The sequence below is a fragment of the Malus sylvestris genome, chromosome 4, assembly GCF_916048215.2.
Source record: "Malus sylvestris chromosome 4, drMalSylv7.2, whole genome shotgun sequence".
Lineage (NCBI taxonomy): Eukaryota > Viridiplantae > Streptophyta > Magnoliopsida > Rosales > Rosaceae > Malus > Malus sylvestris.
The window spans coordinates 10,483,669-10,500,708 of record NC_062263.1 but is presented as its reverse complement, the minus strand read 5'-3'; the positions used below and the strand labels follow the sequence as shown (position 1 = coordinate 10,500,708).

Below are 17,040 nucleotides of genomic sequence, written 5' to 3'. Positions count from 1 at the left end.
TGTTTACCAAACACAAAAACAGCTTCCAATTTTTTACAGAATCACCTCAGTACCAAACCAGGCCTTAATAATGTCACATGTCCATACAAACTAATCATTGGACAGGGAGCATGTATGGGTAAATTGATAATATGGAGCATAATAAGTGCCCTTTTTATTGATAATAGGCTTATCTACGTCAGTCAGTCCGAAATTTATACTTGCTCTTACTTTGCCCCTATAAAACTCTTTTTTTTTTTTTTTTTTTTTTTTTTCTTCTTCTCAAGAAGTATCATGCTTATTTCTATTCTGTCAAATAAATGTTAGAATGGCTTATGTGGCACAAGCAAGTTTAACTCAGTCATTCCTCCTCTCTCTCTCTCTCTCTCTCTCCCATTCCCCACAGCAGAGCCATTTTTCAATTAGACATAAAGAAACAGTAAAATCCGAAATCTCATACACAACTCAAACGACAATCTAGATGCTACTCTTTTCTGTAATCCAAGAGATTAAGGAGAAATTGGTACAAGGTGGAGAAATTCACAGGATCAATTCAACAAGCCTGCACACGACATTAGGAACGGAACAAGTTGTACGGAAAAATGCTCACATTCCTCGTGGAAATCACACATTACATCACTATATAAAATGTATCGACCAAAAATCTATGCGCGTAAATTCACCAATTGAGCCAATCCTCAATTAACTTCCAGCCATTATGTCTCCCAAGCAAAAGTATGATCTGAGCTGCTGCCTGTGCATGCAGGTCAATGCAGTGTTGAAGAGCAAAGAGCCTTGTACGAAAGAAACACAAATTTCTGCTTCCCCTATACATGTGCATAAGAGGAGAGAACTGCAACATTGTCCTTTCGCTACCATGAATACTTATAATGGCTGAAGTGCATTCAACTCGGGCCTTGTTGGATAATCAATACCCTGGAGAGCTGGTATCCGTCTTAAATCCTCCTCCGAATATGCAGGGATGAACCAGTACCACATATCCGTCCCAAACACCTAACAAAATAATGGTAAATTCAACATTACATGCAACAGCGTATACTTCTGCAAATCAGACAACTAGTTCAGTTAGGTTTTGGTACAACTTTCTAACATATTCTTCACAAACTTGGGGGAAAAATCAGCACTGTTTATCCTCTACAGGCAAAGTATAACTTTCAGTTCTGATCATCTGTGGGGGTTTTGAAGTCAATTGTGGGGGTTGGATTTGCAAAAATGATCTAATTTCAAACTGGTAATTTCATTTTGTTGAGGATCATAGAATAACACCTACAAAAAGGGGTTGGGGGAGGCCATCCTCATGGACGTAAGCCGGATTCGGATATTGCATTACCAAAATGCTGTACAAGTTTGGTTAGTTTTCCCGCAAATGCTGTTGCTTTTAATAAAATGTGCAAGTGAGTGTGCGCTGGAACTGATTACAGAAGGAACATATGGAGTTGCAAGTCAGTAAAGGTCGTACCCAGTGCACAAGGCTCCCGCTTTACGCAGGGTTTGGGAGAGGTGAATGTCGGCTAGCCTTACCCCCATTTATGGAGAGGCTGCTCCCAAGTCTTGAACCCAAGACCTACCGCTCATGGGCGAAGGCACTTGCCATCGCACCAAGTTGCAAGTCAGTAATAAGGTAATATATGTTATAAGGCGGTGTATCTCACTCTCAGTCACATAAGACGTTACAGCTGATCAAAGATTAATGGTTTGACATTAATTAGAAGAGTCTTACATAAAAGACAGAGAATTTATAGTATTGGTTAGAATATAAATTAAACACACACACAGCGACCACAAAAACAAAAAACTAAAACAAAAAAAACAAAAAACAAAAAAACAAAGTATTCAGAACAAACAATCAGCGACCACAAAAACAAAAAACAAAAACAAAAAACAAAAAAACAAAGTATACAGAACAAACAATCAAACCTGTTCAAAGTTTTTCTTCCGACCAAGGTCATACTGCCATTTAGTAGTGGCTTTCTTCTCGTATGCCTGATGAAATCAAGAATCTCATATAAGAAATACTAGAATAAGCCATAGAATCATATTCAGTATAATAAAAGCCATCACCTCAATAGTGGTGGTATTGGACGCCACCAATGATAGGTGCATGATCATAAAGCCAAAAACACTCAAAGCAAATGCGAAGTTCAAAACTGAAAATGGAAATCGCAAATATGAGAAAATACGGATGATGTCAAATTGAAAAATAATTCAGAAAATTGATCATCTAAAAACTTACCAAATGTGATAAAACTAGCTGCAACAGTGCCCAATGTTCCCGGTATCTCCTCTTCAGTAAAAAATGCCATAAAATACTTGAATAATGATAAGGTGACAAGAGTTGTCTCAAGAAATGTGTAAAACTGCAATAAAGTAATAAAGATACAAAGTCATACATCAAATAATATCTCATTTAATTCAAGTAGTTACTGCTTATCTTGCCAGTCGGTAAATTGTGCCTCTCAAGAGATTTAAACAAACGTAGTGCGGTAACATACCAAGAAGAGAAGGAAGTACTTGTAATTCAGTGCACCAACACAGTTGACCACCCAAACACAATGATGGTCCATTTTCAATATACACCTCCCACCTAAAACAAACACATAAATGGAAAGAATGAACCTTTCATTCTTTGTCCAACACCAGATATACGTTTTCAAAAGAGGCAACTGGAATAAAAGTACTCACAAACAGAACAATGATGGCAACGAGGTGGTTTATAGTGGTTGCACTTCCGACAAAACCGTATTTTTTGATTTGCTGGATCACTGACCATGGTGGATTGGTCTGATCCCACCAATGGGGCTTCATCACCCGTCTCCTCATCAATTGCAGGCCTCCAATTTGGTGGAACGCGCCCAGGATCCGTCAGAACAACATTAAAGTAGCTCCACAACAGCATCACCAACTACATAACCAAATTAACTTTCCCAAACTTAATACTTTCCAATTTGCAAAGTTGAATTTATCACCATTCTCAATTTAAGCGTTCAAAATAGGAAAATTCAAAAAACCAAAAAAGGAACTAAATCTTTAAAACCTCAAATTAAACTTCCTTTTTCCAACTTCCAAGTAAAATGTGTCACATTTAAATTGTTGCGGGCCTTGCGGCCAAAGAAATTTACTACACTGATGTGGATGAGAACACTATATGCACAAAGGCAATCTTCAATCCGCACATGCACGATGCATGGTATTGGTAAGACCATAAGTTGTACTACAGTTGAACAATAACATTTCCCAACTGAAAGCTTTATTTCTAAAGTAAACATTTTACTATGACCAGAGCAATGTACAATCCTCTACCAATAACGTTTCCCTTAATCTGAAGTAGTTAAGAAAATCCCTGAGAAACGTCAAACACAAAATATGTCACTTTCCCAGCTTGTAAAGTAGAAAACTCAAGTCACTAACTTTACTACCCAATTGCTTCTCTTTGATTCCAACACATAAATAGCAAATTTCAAAGCATTTTACCATGTTTTCATTGCTCCAATTTTCCCCTTATCAAATAGTCCAATAGAAAGGTTGGCGCAACAGAAAGGTCGTTCCTCATGGAAACAACATTTTTGCAAAGCAAGGATAAGACTGCTTACGATAGACGTTCTCCCGGCCCTTGCAAAGCGAGGAGCCCTGTTGGCTTGGGGTCGTCCTGTTTTTTTATCAAATAATCCAAACATAAAGCAAAACCTTCTAGCTTAATATACAAAAACTATCACAAATTCGTACATATCACACATTCATATATGAATTTATGCATATTCTTAATTTCTAGGTAAATTAAATTGAATTAGAGAATGAAAATTGATTAAAATAAATAAAAATTTAGGGGGAAACGGGAATTACCAGAAAATGGAACAAGATCAAGAGAGGGAAGGCAATGACGAAATTGACGCCTCCGCTAAGGATGCTAGGTAAATAATTGACCAAAACGACGGCGTAGTAGGTGACCCCGACTATGGCGACAACCACCAGCACCATCACGTAGCCGAGGGCGCGCAGAGCCGTACATAACTTGAACGCGTTCCACGCCATTGTTGCTGCTCCTGATCGACCTTTTTCCAAAGATGAATCAAACCATGAAAAATCAGGAATCCCTAAGAATTTGAAATCAAGATTTTGGGGAATCGGAATTCCATTTCCCCATTTGGGATCCGACGGAAAGTTGACGAATTTTGATTGAAATTTGAGGATGGGATTCAAATGGTCGGGAGACTAATTCAACACGCTGTGATTTGGAGACATCTGTTAGTTTTTTTCATTCTTTCCCAATTCCTTTTTTTTTTCTTTTTCTTTTTTTTTTTTTTTTTTTGAGAAACTTATTATTTTATTTTAGATTTTTTTTTACAAATAGTCATTGAAATTGACCACCACTATCAAAGTGGTCCTTAAAATTAAAAATCAATCAATGTAATCTTCAAAAATAAGTGTCACACATCAATATGGTCATTCAGACACAATTCTATTAAAAATTCTGTTAAATATTAATGTGGCACATAAATAGGTCTCATATGATTTACAGGTTTTTATCACAAATGATCCTTAAAATTGACTCACACTATTAAGATAGCCCCTAAAATTGATCAACACGATCAATATGATCCCTGAAATTGAAAATCAATTAATGTAGTCCTTGAAAATAGGTGTCACAAATCAATATGATCATTATGTCACAATTCTGTAAAAAAAAAATTGTTATGTGCTGATGTGGGTTTAATAATTAATTTAAAAGGTTGTCTAAATGCCTTTTTGCACAATGAAATTTCTTTTTCTTATAGTAGGATTTACTCCAAAGAGAAATCATTCCATAAATTCTCAAATGCTCAAGGCTTGTCAATGCCTGAGAGGGGTGTGGGAATAGTTTTCAACCAACAACAGACGCACCTCGGTTATAACCTCATTATCTCAAGGCAGATATCGTCGTTCTTTGCATCACCAGACCACCAGGAAAGCGCCGAACAAGTTTTCAAGATTAAGGTTGTGAGGATGTTGATCGCCTAGTTAACGGTGAGTCGTTGACAATAGGCCAAGCCGTCACCAAAAGTGATCTCGATTTAGGTTCAATTCGGTGAAGAGTGTCGAATTGTGTAAAGATGAGTGTATTGAAATTTTGTTTAGAGAATAGAGAGCGAAGGAGGTAGAGAAATATGGACTCGGATCAGAGGTGATTGCAGGACTGGATTTTTTGGTTGACAATTTTTTTATCAATTATTAAATTATTAAGCCTATTTGTAATTTTTTTTAATTTAATTAGACTTGGGTGACCCATTTATATGTCACATCAGCACATAACAGAATTTTTAACAGAATTGTGACGAAATGACTACATTGATTTGAGACACTTAGTTACGGGACTACATTGATCAATTTTCAATTTCAGATGCCATTTTGATGTCGCGAGTCAATTTTAGGGACCATTTTGATGTCGCATATCAATTTCAGGGACCATTTTGATGTTGTGGGTCAATTTCAATGATCATTTGTGAGAAAAAAATGACCTATAGGGCCAATTTATGTGTTACATCAGCACTTAATAGAATTATGACGAAATGATCACATTGATTTGCGACACCTATTTTTAAGGGCTGCATTGATTGATTTTCAATTTCAATGACTATCTTGACAGTGAGGGTCAATTTCAAAAACTATTTGCAATAAACCTTTTATTTTTTGTCTGAAAAAAGAAAGAGTAGTTTTATTTTCACCCCACAAATTTACGAAACCACCCACATTCAAAAAATTCCTACAAAATTCCAATTTTACCCCTGATTTTTCTGAACCCTCCCCACCTCCTAACAACGAAAGAAAGAGCGCCAAACACCCCAACTGGACAACAACCTCTGATTACCTCTGTCGTCGGAGTCGTCAATCCACTCCGGTCACCTCCTCTCTAGCCTCTCTCTCGTCTTCAATTTTTTACAAAGTTCCCGATTCATACAAAAGCCAAAACTTTAAGCAAAACCCAAGCAACCAATTTAAAGTCTTTGTCAAACTTCAAGCAATAAAATTTTCTATCACCGAACATCAACCAATCAAACGCCTCCAATCCACAATATGCTTCCAAATCAATTAACTTGTTTACATTCCAAAACCCAAGTCAGCAAACAGAGTTCAACACAATAAATGGATTGCATTAGTTAATTTGACATACCAATTGTAAATATTGAGATCATTTCAAGGGTGGTGCTATATGGTGGTTGGCTGCCGGCAAAGGGATTGGTTGGTGCCATTTTCTTTTCTTTTGTTTTTTCCCAACCAATAAGGGTAAAAGAGGAAGTTCAATTGGACAAAAAAAGCGGGTGTCTTCATAAAATTGTGGGGTGTTAATAAAACTACCCAAAAAAGAAATATTTGTTTTGGTATTTTCCAATTTCAAATCATCTGATCATTGAAAATCCAAAGGTTCACAGCAAGCCATGTCATGGAGATGTTTGGCTCCGCTGTTTATCTAATGCAGCGAAGCTCACCCGTGTAGAGCTTGTACCACTCGCCGTTTTTCGCACATGTGTTAAACACACCTGATATCAAAAATTAAAAAAAGGTGGTTGGCGTCAGCATGCCTGTTGGCGCAAGACAAGAGTTTAGATGCTCGAGCATTTGGGCAAGCTTTGCTTGGCCCACCACTTGCCCTTGCATTTTTGGACCACGGATGGATTCTAGGTTGGAGGGCAAGTTTTGGGCCTTGCCTTTGCCTTGCTCCAACTGTGAGCTGCTCTAATTAGCAAACCTACTAGTTCTTTTGATAACAAAAAATTAATTGAACTTCACTTTGTTACAATCTTATTAAGGGCAGGCTCAATTCGATTTAGACCTGAGATGACATATGAAAGTAAAAGTATAATTATATCTGAATTGGTCCAGTTTAGATTTTTGTAATTAAACCAAACCAAACCAATCCATTTCTTGTTGGGATAGACTAGACATTATGAATTAGTATTGAATTGTAATGGAGTGCATTGAGAATAAATAATTCAATGCTTTGTTGGTGTTGCATAAGAATAACATTTTTCCACAATTATTGGGAAATTTTGAGTTTGATTCTTATAAATTATAATCAAACCCACTTAGTTAGCCGTAAATTAAAAGTTTAATAGAAGCAAATTCCACATAGTAGTGAGTTTGATTCCTTAAAATAGTCAATCATATCTATTAAACTTATATTGCAGTAATGTTGTAGGAACCAAACTCATGCAATTCAATGGATCGAAATCCGAGCATAAAGCTCGGGACTTATGGTGTTTACGTCCTCCAGCATGATCCAAATTCGGCCAACCGGGACCTCATCAGAGTTGTTTACATTGACAAAGATATATTAGTATTGCACACCCCGTGATGGAAGTTTTAGTTGTTGAAAAATTATATATTATAATATTAATTAGTATAATATGTAACTAAATTTGAATGAAAAATGGTTGTAACCGTTGGTTGGATTCAACAGTGCATGTATATTTTTCCAAATGGAAAGGGACCTTTGTATATTTACTGTTAGTCAAAGGATGTATATTGTAAGTTTCCAAAAAATAAAAAAAGGATGTATATTGTTTTTTTTTTAATAAACAATATTATCTATGTTAAGTAGAGGTGGTGCGCTTAACTTCACAATGAGTCAGCAATATTATGGTTTAAATTTACTTTTAGCGAGAATCGAACATAAAACCTCTCACTTAAAAGAGATTTTTCAATGTAATCGGTACACGAAGTGGTACACCACATGTTACTATGCAAATGATGGGATATGTGTGCTAAAAATTTAATAATTTAAAAAATAAAATTTCTCATCATTCATATTAAAACACTTGGTGTACCACTTATGTTCCGGTCACAACTAAACATTTCTCCTCACTTACAAGTGAAGAGGAAAACAACTAGACCGTAGTACTAAATGACTTTACTTAATATTTTTTAAGAACTATTATTAGCACTACATTAATCTCATTCTACACTCGTTAAAAGTGTATTTTTCCGTCGGATTGGATCCAATTCCTGACAAGTAAACATAATTTAATTTGTGAGGGAGAGAGTAGGGGGTTAGCTGCGCGTGATACTTGATGGGGAACAGATGACACGAGTCAGCGGCTAAGTTTTAAGGCAGAAATGGAGCACGACTGCATGGACCACTCCCATCTCCTCCACTTGGCAATGACTCCTCAGCCCCTACGCTGTCTCATTTATTAACTTCACATGCACACACCACCTCTCTCTCTCTCTCTCTCTCTCTCTGCCATTCTTTCTTTCATCTGTGTGACTACTTCACATTGGCGGTAAGGTTTTAACGGCCTCCAATGATAAGGTATAAAGATATAAAAGCAAAAAAATGATCCGAATTGTTTAAAAATTCGTCTCTAATCAATGACTGTGATACAATTTTATAGAGCATATCAGATTATTATTTGCCTAAAAGGCATCATATTGGCCAAACATAGCCCTTATCTTAGCACGTTTTTTTGAGTCTAACTCCTCAGTTGTAATAATTTATTTAAATTCAAAGCTAATTTGAAAACATCTATAGGTAGTTTAATTGAACTAACCAATAAATTTAAGGTATAAATTAAAAACTAATAAATTATTAAGAATGCTATATTTAATCCATTTGGTAAGAAATAATACATGAATATGATATGACATCATTTATTTAAAAATAATTTTTTAACCTAAGAACGACCAGATCAAAGGCCCAATCGATGTGGGTAGCTGGGTGAAGAGGAGGGAATTTAAGATAGCACTAAATGCGACCAACTTACAAAATGCATGGTCATAAATAACTTCGATTGATTGAGTACTGGATCAATCACTTGATGTGTAGTTTTCTCACCTCCCAATTTCCAATTCCCAATTCCCCATGCCTCACGCCTGTCTATCTTCTCCTTATCTTTGACCCGACACAGAGCGAGTTAGGGGTGGATTTTTTTGCCAAATTGCCATACCAACCGAATTGCCAACCGTGCCATACCGATTTTGTGCCAAATTTTTTGTGCCAACGGTAATGGTACGGTATTGTACCGTACCGAAAGTTCGTGGTACGGTATTGGTAATGGATACCATTACCACGGTATTACCATACCGTACCGAAAATATAATATAATATATAATTTATATAAATTATATAATATATAATTATAATATAACACATATTTATAAATTATAATATATTTTCTTTGTTTGTTAAATGGTTTTCAACTTTAATTCTTCTTGCTACTAATATGTTTTCTTCGTTTGTAATATAGGCTTGACACAAACTCAATCTTCTACAAGTTCAATGCCTCCTCCAAAAGCTTCGACATCTGAAACTTAAAGAATTGATCAATGAATTTTACCTTTTGAAGTTTAGTTTCAATTTTCCTTTGGTTTGAAACTTTAACTTCTATTTGGATTGTTAACTTCTATTTGTTTTGGTTTGTAACTTCTATTTGGATTGTAAGCTTAATTTTCATTTTGATGCATAATTTGAATTATTGTGTGTGTGAATTATGAATGATGAATAATAGATGAATTTAGGCTACAATTTAAATTACTGCTTTATGTTTCCATTCTTTGTTTTAGGCTTATAATTTTCAAGTAATTCATCAACATTTCATGTGGCTGTAAATCCATTTGAAGGTGGAAATCCAAAATTCATTTGGGCACTTGTTATGAGAATTTTCTTCCGTCTATACATTTGGTTTATATATCTTTGTCTTATTACAGAGGCACAAAATATGAAATGTTGAACAAAGCAAAAACAGATTTTGTCTCAAAATAAAGTGGCAATTACCATTGCCATACCATGCCAACCGAACATTTGGCAATACCGAACTTCGGTATACCGAAAGTTTGGTATGGTAATGGTAATAAATTTTATCAAACCGAAAATTTGGTATGGTAATTGGTACGAGGGGTTTGGTACGGTAACCGTACCGAACCCACCCCTAGAGCGAGTTCACTCTCAATTTCGTGGGAATGCAAATGCATGTAATCAATAAGAACCCAACTATAAACAATTAAACATCAACGAGGCCTTATACATGCCATAGTATAAGTATCTATAGTTTGCATGCATGCATGAGTATGTTTGAAAAACGAGGACTTACCATTCGTTATTACAGTGACGTTTCGTGTCAAAAATAAAGAAAAAAAATTTGTCACGAAACTTCTTGTTTCAAATGGTCAATCATCAAAGTTCCGTATTATGCTTTAACATGATCTTGTTGGTTATTCATTTTTTAGACAGCAAGAAACTCTTCGGTTTTGAGTTTTTCTCGTCATTAAATTAACTAGATGCTAGCCATTCGAACAAGAATCTACATAGTGAAATGAAACTTTGATTATATCATAATTTATTGAATATTTGACAACAAAACATTTATCAAATTTAGACACTCCTTTTAACTTCTTATACACTACTCTTTGCTATCAAATTCAATAAATCAAACAAAAACAACGAACATGAATAAACAAGAGCATGTCAGATGATAAAAATGATGTGCTTATCAAACATAATACATCAATAAAAACTTGCTAGTTCATGTGAATGATATGCTATGACATATTCATAATGCAAAGTTGCAAACTCTCTAAATTCTAATCAATGTTTTCCTTGTTTTGGAAATACGTATGATATGCGAACGGATGAATTGATATATACCTAACCTAGCTAGGGTTCTAATTGCCTTGAATGATTCAAACTTCAAAAGACACACTAATTAGCATTTGTTACTACTAATTCATTTACGCTCGAAAACTCATCACATCAGGTGGACCAACAAAAATTAATGTATCAAGAATTCTACAGAGTATGTGCAATGTGAAAGTGAGTACTAATTAGTATAAGGTTTTCAGGCTTTCGGCTGCGGGATTTTTTTGGAATCCACCAGCTTCTGAATTACTCTATCTCCTTTCAAAATAATTATTATTGAGCAGTTCAACAAATCAACGGTTAAATTTTACATATAAGGAACTTATAAATCTTTACAACAATTAAATTTTATGTAAATTACACAAAATTATCTTAATTATTGGGTCAATCACAGTTTCATACCTCATATTTAAAAAATGTCAATATCATACTTCATATATGAATTTATTACAATTTCATACATTCCGTCAGTTGTCTATCAATGCTGACGTGGCTTGAGGCGGGACACACTTTCTATTAAAAAAATAATTTAATATTTAAAATAAATTAAATATTAACTAAATATTAAAAATTTTAAATTTAAAAAAAAACCAAAAAAAACAAAACCCACACCTAGATCTTCCCCATCGACTCGTCCCCCCCCCCCAAACCTTCCTTCACCACCGCACCATCGCCTCTCTTCCTCTATCTTCACCACCCCACTACTACTTAATGTCTTATCCTGAGCCACCGACACGCCAACCTCAAGCGAACCAGGAAGATCCTTGACGGCGAATTGAACGAATTTCGCGTTCACATTTTTGTAAGTTGCACGTAAGCGTATCAATCAAAAGTTAGTCATCAGTAAGAACATTAGACCATATCATTGGGATAGTTTTCTGATTGATTGAATTGAACGAATTTCGCGTTCACGTTTTTGTAAGTAGAATGAGATTTAATCTCAAACGGAGAATAAAGTTTAGCAATAGTCTTTACAAGAAGAAAAACCATGTTTGTAGTGGTGAAACCTAGTCCTATCTATGAGAGCTATTAGGGTTTTAGCCAGAATGAACGTAGGATAAACAAAGAATGATCGTAGGATTTAATTATAGTGTTTGGGTTTATTAATAAATTTGAGTTTTATTATTAATTTCATTTTGTACTTAATAGTAATTATGCAATAGGATAAAATAGACAATTAACATTCAAAATTTTAAGTTGGGTGTAAAAAGAGGTTGCATGGATTTAAATAAAATTTCCCTTAGCATAATTTAATTAAGTTTGTAGCCTTACAATTTTGAGCGTTAACAACTTATACAACTAAATAACACGTAGCATTGTGATCGAACTCCTACGATGATATTGCATTTAACACGTAGCACTTGTTATTGTTTTCATTGAACCGTCAATTTCAGTGTGGGAAGCATGAATTGGGAGCAATTCCATCGTGGTCCAGTTTCTTAAGCAACAATTAATCAGCTTAAAATTTTAAATTAGTGTCATATCCGAAAGCGATTGTGCCGTTAATAAAAAGAGAGGGAAAATAAATGGTTGGAACTAACTATCCTTGTTGTTTGACCGCGCGTGGGAACCAAGCTTTACCTCCGCCCCACCACCATCGCTGCCCGACGAAAATTTAATCATAAACAAAATGAAACAAAACAAAAACACTCAGGATTCACTATTCAGGATAAAGAAAAATCCCACGTATATAGATGTGTTCGTGACCCCAAAATCCCGTACCAAAACAAAGTTGCAAAAAGAACTCCATGGCTCCTCCTCCTCCTCCGCCGCCGCCCTCCTCCAAGTCCCCACCTCCCCCTCCTCCTAAACCCTCCCATTTCACCCCCGTAAGTCCTCCCTCCATTCTGTCATCTGTTTGTTTCTCGGGAAAACAATAAAGTTTTGATCTTTCATGAGAAACTAAAACAACCCATTAATTAGTTTTTAATGTTTTGTTTGTTTTTGTTTGTCCGTTGGTTTTTGCAGATTCAAGAGTGTGATAAAGAGGAACAGGAAGATGATCTCTGTACGGTGTCAACGGACAGAGGAGCGACCAGTACTGCTACCACTCCAAAGCCGACGCCTTCCGATCACAAAAACGGCAGACGCCACAGCAGAAAACGGTCGGAGTCTGCAGAGTCGGCTAAAACCGAGGAAGCAGCCGACGGGTCGGTGTCCTGCAACAAGTGCCGACCACATGCTCGCGAAAAGATCTCTGTCGTTCCGCTCGAAAACAGGACGTCCCTGTCGTTGTCGACGGCGAGCCCCAACGGCATTATCAGGTCGATTTTGTCTTCGTTTACTCGGAAGAGTCCGAAAACGCCGACGACGGCGATGGACTACCCTGCGGCGGCGAGGGAGGAGCAGTGGAAGATAGCGGTGGGGGAGCTTTCGCACAAACTGGTTCACGCTACGAGGAAGAGAGAAGAAGCGCAATTGGAAGCCTCGAGGCTCAAATACTCCATGGCCGAGCTGGAGAAAAAGCTCAACAAGCTCGAAATCTACTGCCATGGTTTGAAATCCGGGCTCGACGAATGCAGCAGCAGCAATTCATCTCCGTACCAGTTGACCAAAACCCACGTCAACCGGCGGCGGAGCTTCGGCGGGTCAGGGTCAAACGATGCCGTCGAGAAGATGGTTGTCGAGAATTTCCTGGTTTCCGTCTCGGAGGCTCGGAATTCGATCAGGGGGCTGAGCCGGTCGCTCACGATGCAGCTCCGCCACATGGGTTTCGGAAAGGTGAACGAGAAAATCTCCGGGCTTCTCCAACCGTACGACGTGAAGCTCTCGATTTCGAAAAACCCGAAAAGCTTGCTGTTTTACCTGGAGGCTCTGCTGAACCGGGCGTTCTTCGACGAGTTCGAATCCCCCGGGTTTCAGAAACACTCGGTTGTCCAAGTTCTGAACCCGGTCGAGCGGTCCGAGGCGAACTACACTTCGTTTAACGTGCTCAGGGGATTAACGTGGGACGAGGTTTTGATTAAGGGGACTAAGCATTTTAGTGAGGAGTTTAGTGGGTTTTGTGATCGGAAAATGAGTGAGATTGTGGCTATGTTGGGTTGGAATCGGGCGTGGCCTGAACAGCTGCTGCAGGCATTTTTCGGGGCTTCAAAGAGTGTATGGTTGGTTCACCTTTTGGCGAATTCGGTTCACCCGGGGTTGCCGGTGTTTCGGGTCGATAAAGGGGCCGGGTTCGATCCGGTTTACATGGAGGACATGGGCGGGGACAAGGCCAGGAAGTTGGTTCCGGCGGTGGTGAGGATCATGGTGGCGCCGGGGTTCTATGTGTATGGGAGTGTAGTCAAGTGCAAGGTGATATGCAGGTATAACACCAGCAAGGGTTTGACTCAGTCCCCAACTTAATTAGAGGTTAATCAAATTTAATTAGTTTATTGTTATACTTTATCTGCTGCTGTTTAATGATCTAATTATGTGTTAATGGTTGTGTACTTGTTGTGTTGTGTAATTTGGTGTTTGCATGGGATATGTTAATTTTGACATTTTGGGGTCAAATGAAGGTATAAAGTGGCCATTTTGTATGTTATGTTTTCTTTAATTATTCACAATTTGGGTTTAATTAGACCCAATGTTCACTTGCTAGGTTTGATTTACATTTTCGAAATATAAGCAATGCGACACTTACCACTTGTACCATTATTTGTACTTTTTTTTTAAGGAAGTGTTTAACGAAAAATGACAATTTTACTTTAAAAAGCCACTCCTAATATTATTCATTTACAACATCTTTTTGTTATTTTTGATTAAAATTTAAAGTTTTTAAGTTATTTTCATTAGTTTTTTCTTTTTTACTAGAGTTGGGTCTCACAAACGTATGTGGGTCGTTTTTCTTTTTTTAATAGAGTTGGGTCTCATCAACGCATGTGGTCTCATCTTTATTAGAAAGATGATACATATGATGACATGATGGTACGAATAGGTGGGATGAATAGCATTTTTGAATTTGAAATCAGAGCCTTCTCAACGAGCTTATAAGTGTTACTAGACGAAACGTGATTAGCTATATATAATCAGTTACTACAAAATGAGATTAGACCAAACGATGGTTAATTGGATGACTTGGCTACGATACATCATACATGTATTAACTAAAAACTTGTTTCAAAAACTTACAGGTGTCGCAAGATAAAATAATGATTAAGTTTGTTGATTTTGTTTAATTCATTGTTTGTTACAGTCCTGTTGGTACTTAGGATATTAAAGACTGGATGCTTTGTCCTGTGAATTATTTTTGGATCTTCTGCAAACCAGATGAGGTGTGTTGTATCAATTTGTGTCATGAAATAATAATACAAGCTCGCTGTTTCTGTGCATTGCAAGCACAGTACCCTATGGTTAAAGCTGAAAGCTACTACTCAATATATACGTATAGGTGAAACCAAAGATTTTTGAGTGTTCTCATAACGCATACAGCTCGCACCGGTGTTTAAACGGCTAGATTGAAATGGTGTTTGTTTTGTTCATTTTTGGATTTGAGAGTTGAGAGAGATGTTTGATGTTTCCTTTTTCCTTCTTCCTTTCCCATTTTATTGGGTGAGAGCACACCGAGGAGGCACTTGGGGTATTTTCTTTTGGTTGGCAAAAAGGCTAAATCTTGGGCTTAAAACCTTTCTTTAACTTTTTATGATTTGTCTATTTTGGGGTCTAACTATATAATGAATTATAGTATTTAAATAATAGTATCTTTGTTTTCTCGCAAGTTATCTCCATCTCAATGAATTCGAAGCTACATTGGTTAGAGTATATGTGCTTTTTTTATGCACCTGCGTTAGAATTCTCCTATCTACAACGAAGCTCATTATCTCAAAAGCGGGAGAAACTCCAATCCTTTCTTTCCTTTGTTACACCCCAACCACATGGAAGGAACATGGGGACGTAAGAAAAGAGATCATGCTTCCGTCTCCATATTTAATTCAAACGTAGCTGGCTTATGTTTTGAGCGTGAAGCAATGCGAAACCAAATACCCAACAAGTATTAGCTCTCAGTGAAAAAGAACTTCAATCTAATCACTATCTTTGCCATCGGCATCCGTGGTTGGTGATATTAAAAGAGAAAAAGAACGGTTTTCTAAAGTTGTGGCATGATGCCACTAAGATTTTACCAGCTAATGATTATTAAGGGAAGGTTGATCACCAATAAGCAAGAATCGAGTAGAAAGGCACATGATTTCATATGGTGTTTTTGCCCGCACCGTGCAGTTGTCCCTCTGAGGCCATACAACACCTCCTCTTTACAGGCTGTAGATGTACATAACAATTTTGGAATTCTTCGGATTTACCTCATCGATACATTTCTCAGTTCGGCCGATTGGTTTTATGTGAAATTGTGAATATAACGCCAATTGGTAAATGCCAACAAGTGCCTACATTAAATAGGAACAATTCATGTGTATATTTACAGGAACCATTTATATGTGTATAATTTTATAAACGACAATTGTTGATAAGAAAGTTCGAATGTTGCGGTTTGTACCTAATATTACACCATCGGTCCGTAAAATTAAGGTTGTTGGATGAATGGTGTTCTACACCGTTGAATGTGAGGGTTGTTAAAGCTGATGTGGAAAAATTCTTTTCGGTTGAGTTATTCAAGTTAAAAGTCGAGAAGCAATTATGCTTAGGAGGCATAATAATTCGGATTACTTTGCAGCCCAAAAAAATAGGAAAATTTGAAGACTATTGCTGTTATTTCACATCAAGGCCTTAAGCAATATCGTATTGAAAATGGTCGTATGGAAAGATCTTGGGAATAAAGCATCATTGGTATCCTTTATTAGGGGTCAACCACTTTTGTTTTCGTTCACTGCCACAATGTTGTCCCGTTATAACATACAAGGACATTTCCAGTGAAGTTGAGAGAGAGAGAGAGAGAGGGAGAGAGAGAGGGAGAGGGAGAGAGTAGAGTTTGGTGCGATTCAGTTTTAACCTGTTCGAAATTTTCGATGTTTTGTTTTTTTCTTAATTTGGACCCTTTCTTTTTAAGTTGATTTTTTGTTTTTGTTTTGCTAGATCCTTTTATGGTGATTTGAAATGTTTTAAATTGGTGGATGGAGGTGGAGCTCATGTGAGATTATCCGCACGGAATGAGGATCCTTGTTGGATCCTCTTTGTCAGGATTATGCAGATCTTCAAATTACTTCTGTTCATCGTACATCATATGATTATAAATTATTATAAATTTTTTTATTTCAAATTGAATATAAATAGTACCTGACAAAAACTGGCTGCACGATGTACAATGAACAGATGTAATTAGAGGATCCCTGGGATCCTCACAAAGAGGATTCGGCGGGGATCATTTCTCATCCGCAGGAGAAATGAGAACCGGGGGTTGTATTTAATTTGAATTTGAAAGGATTTTAATTCTTTTAATAAATGTACGGGTATTCAATTAGGATTTTAAGTGGTTCTTTAAAATTCAGAGTGTATTCAAT

The 17,040-nt window shown here is 36.8% G+C and overlaps 2 protein-coding genes across 2 annotated transcripts; one reads left to right on the top strand and one right to left on the bottom strand.

Moving 5' to 3' along the window:
- Positions 1 to 469: 469 nt before the first annotated feature.
- On the bottom strand, positions 470 to 4,231 carry LOC126619667 (probable protein S-acyltransferase 14). The gene is made up of 7 exons (XM_050288087.1): positions 3,841 to 4,231; positions 2,683 to 2,902; positions 2,493 to 2,584; positions 2,234 to 2,357; positions 2,062 to 2,147; positions 1,918 to 1,983; positions 470 to 993 (listed from the first exon to the last, which is right to left on the bottom strand). Exons 1-7 carry the CDS (start codon positions 4,027 to 4,029, stop codon positions 865 to 867), a joined length of 906 nt encoding a protein of 301 aa, XP_050144044.1. The 5' UTR covers positions 4,030 to 4,231; the 3' UTR covers positions 470 to 864.
- Positions 4,232 to 12,254: 8,023 nt separating this feature from the next.
- Positions 12,255 to 14,127, top strand: LOC126619664 (IRK-interacting protein). The gene is made up of 2 exons (XM_050288081.1): positions 12,255 to 12,435; positions 12,575 to 14,127. The coding sequence occupies exons 1-2, from the start codon at positions 12,355 to 12,357 to the stop codon at positions 13,949 to 13,951; spliced, it is 1,458 nt and encodes a 485-aa protein (XP_050144038.1). The 5' UTR covers positions 12,255 to 12,354; the 3' UTR covers positions 13,952 to 14,127.
- The last annotated feature ends 2,913 nt before the right edge of the window (positions 14,128 to 17,040 follow it).

Bases quoted from the DNA above. Each gene is read 5' to 3' on its own strand.
- LOC126619667 (XM_050288087.1), bottom strand. From the start codon at position 4,029: ATGGCGTGGAACGCGTTCAAGTTATGTACGGCTCTGCGCGCCCTCGGC. The intron at 2,358-2,492 runs GTATGTTACCGC...ACTTTATTGCAG, and splicing joins AGTACTTCCTTCTCTTCTTG to TTTTACACATTTCTTGAGAC. The intron at 994-1,917 runs GTTTGATTGTTT...TTATTTTGTTAG, and splicing joins GGAAGAAAAACTTTGAACAG to GTGTTTGGGACGGATATGTG.
- LOC126619664 (XM_050288081.1), top strand. From the start codon at position 12,355: ATGGCTCCTCCTCCTCCTCCGCCGCCGCCCTCCTCCAAGTCCCCACCT. The intron at 12,436-12,574 runs GTAAGTCCTCCC...TGGTTTTTGCAG, and splicing joins AACCCTCCCATTTCACCCCC to ATTCAAGAGTGTGATAAAGA.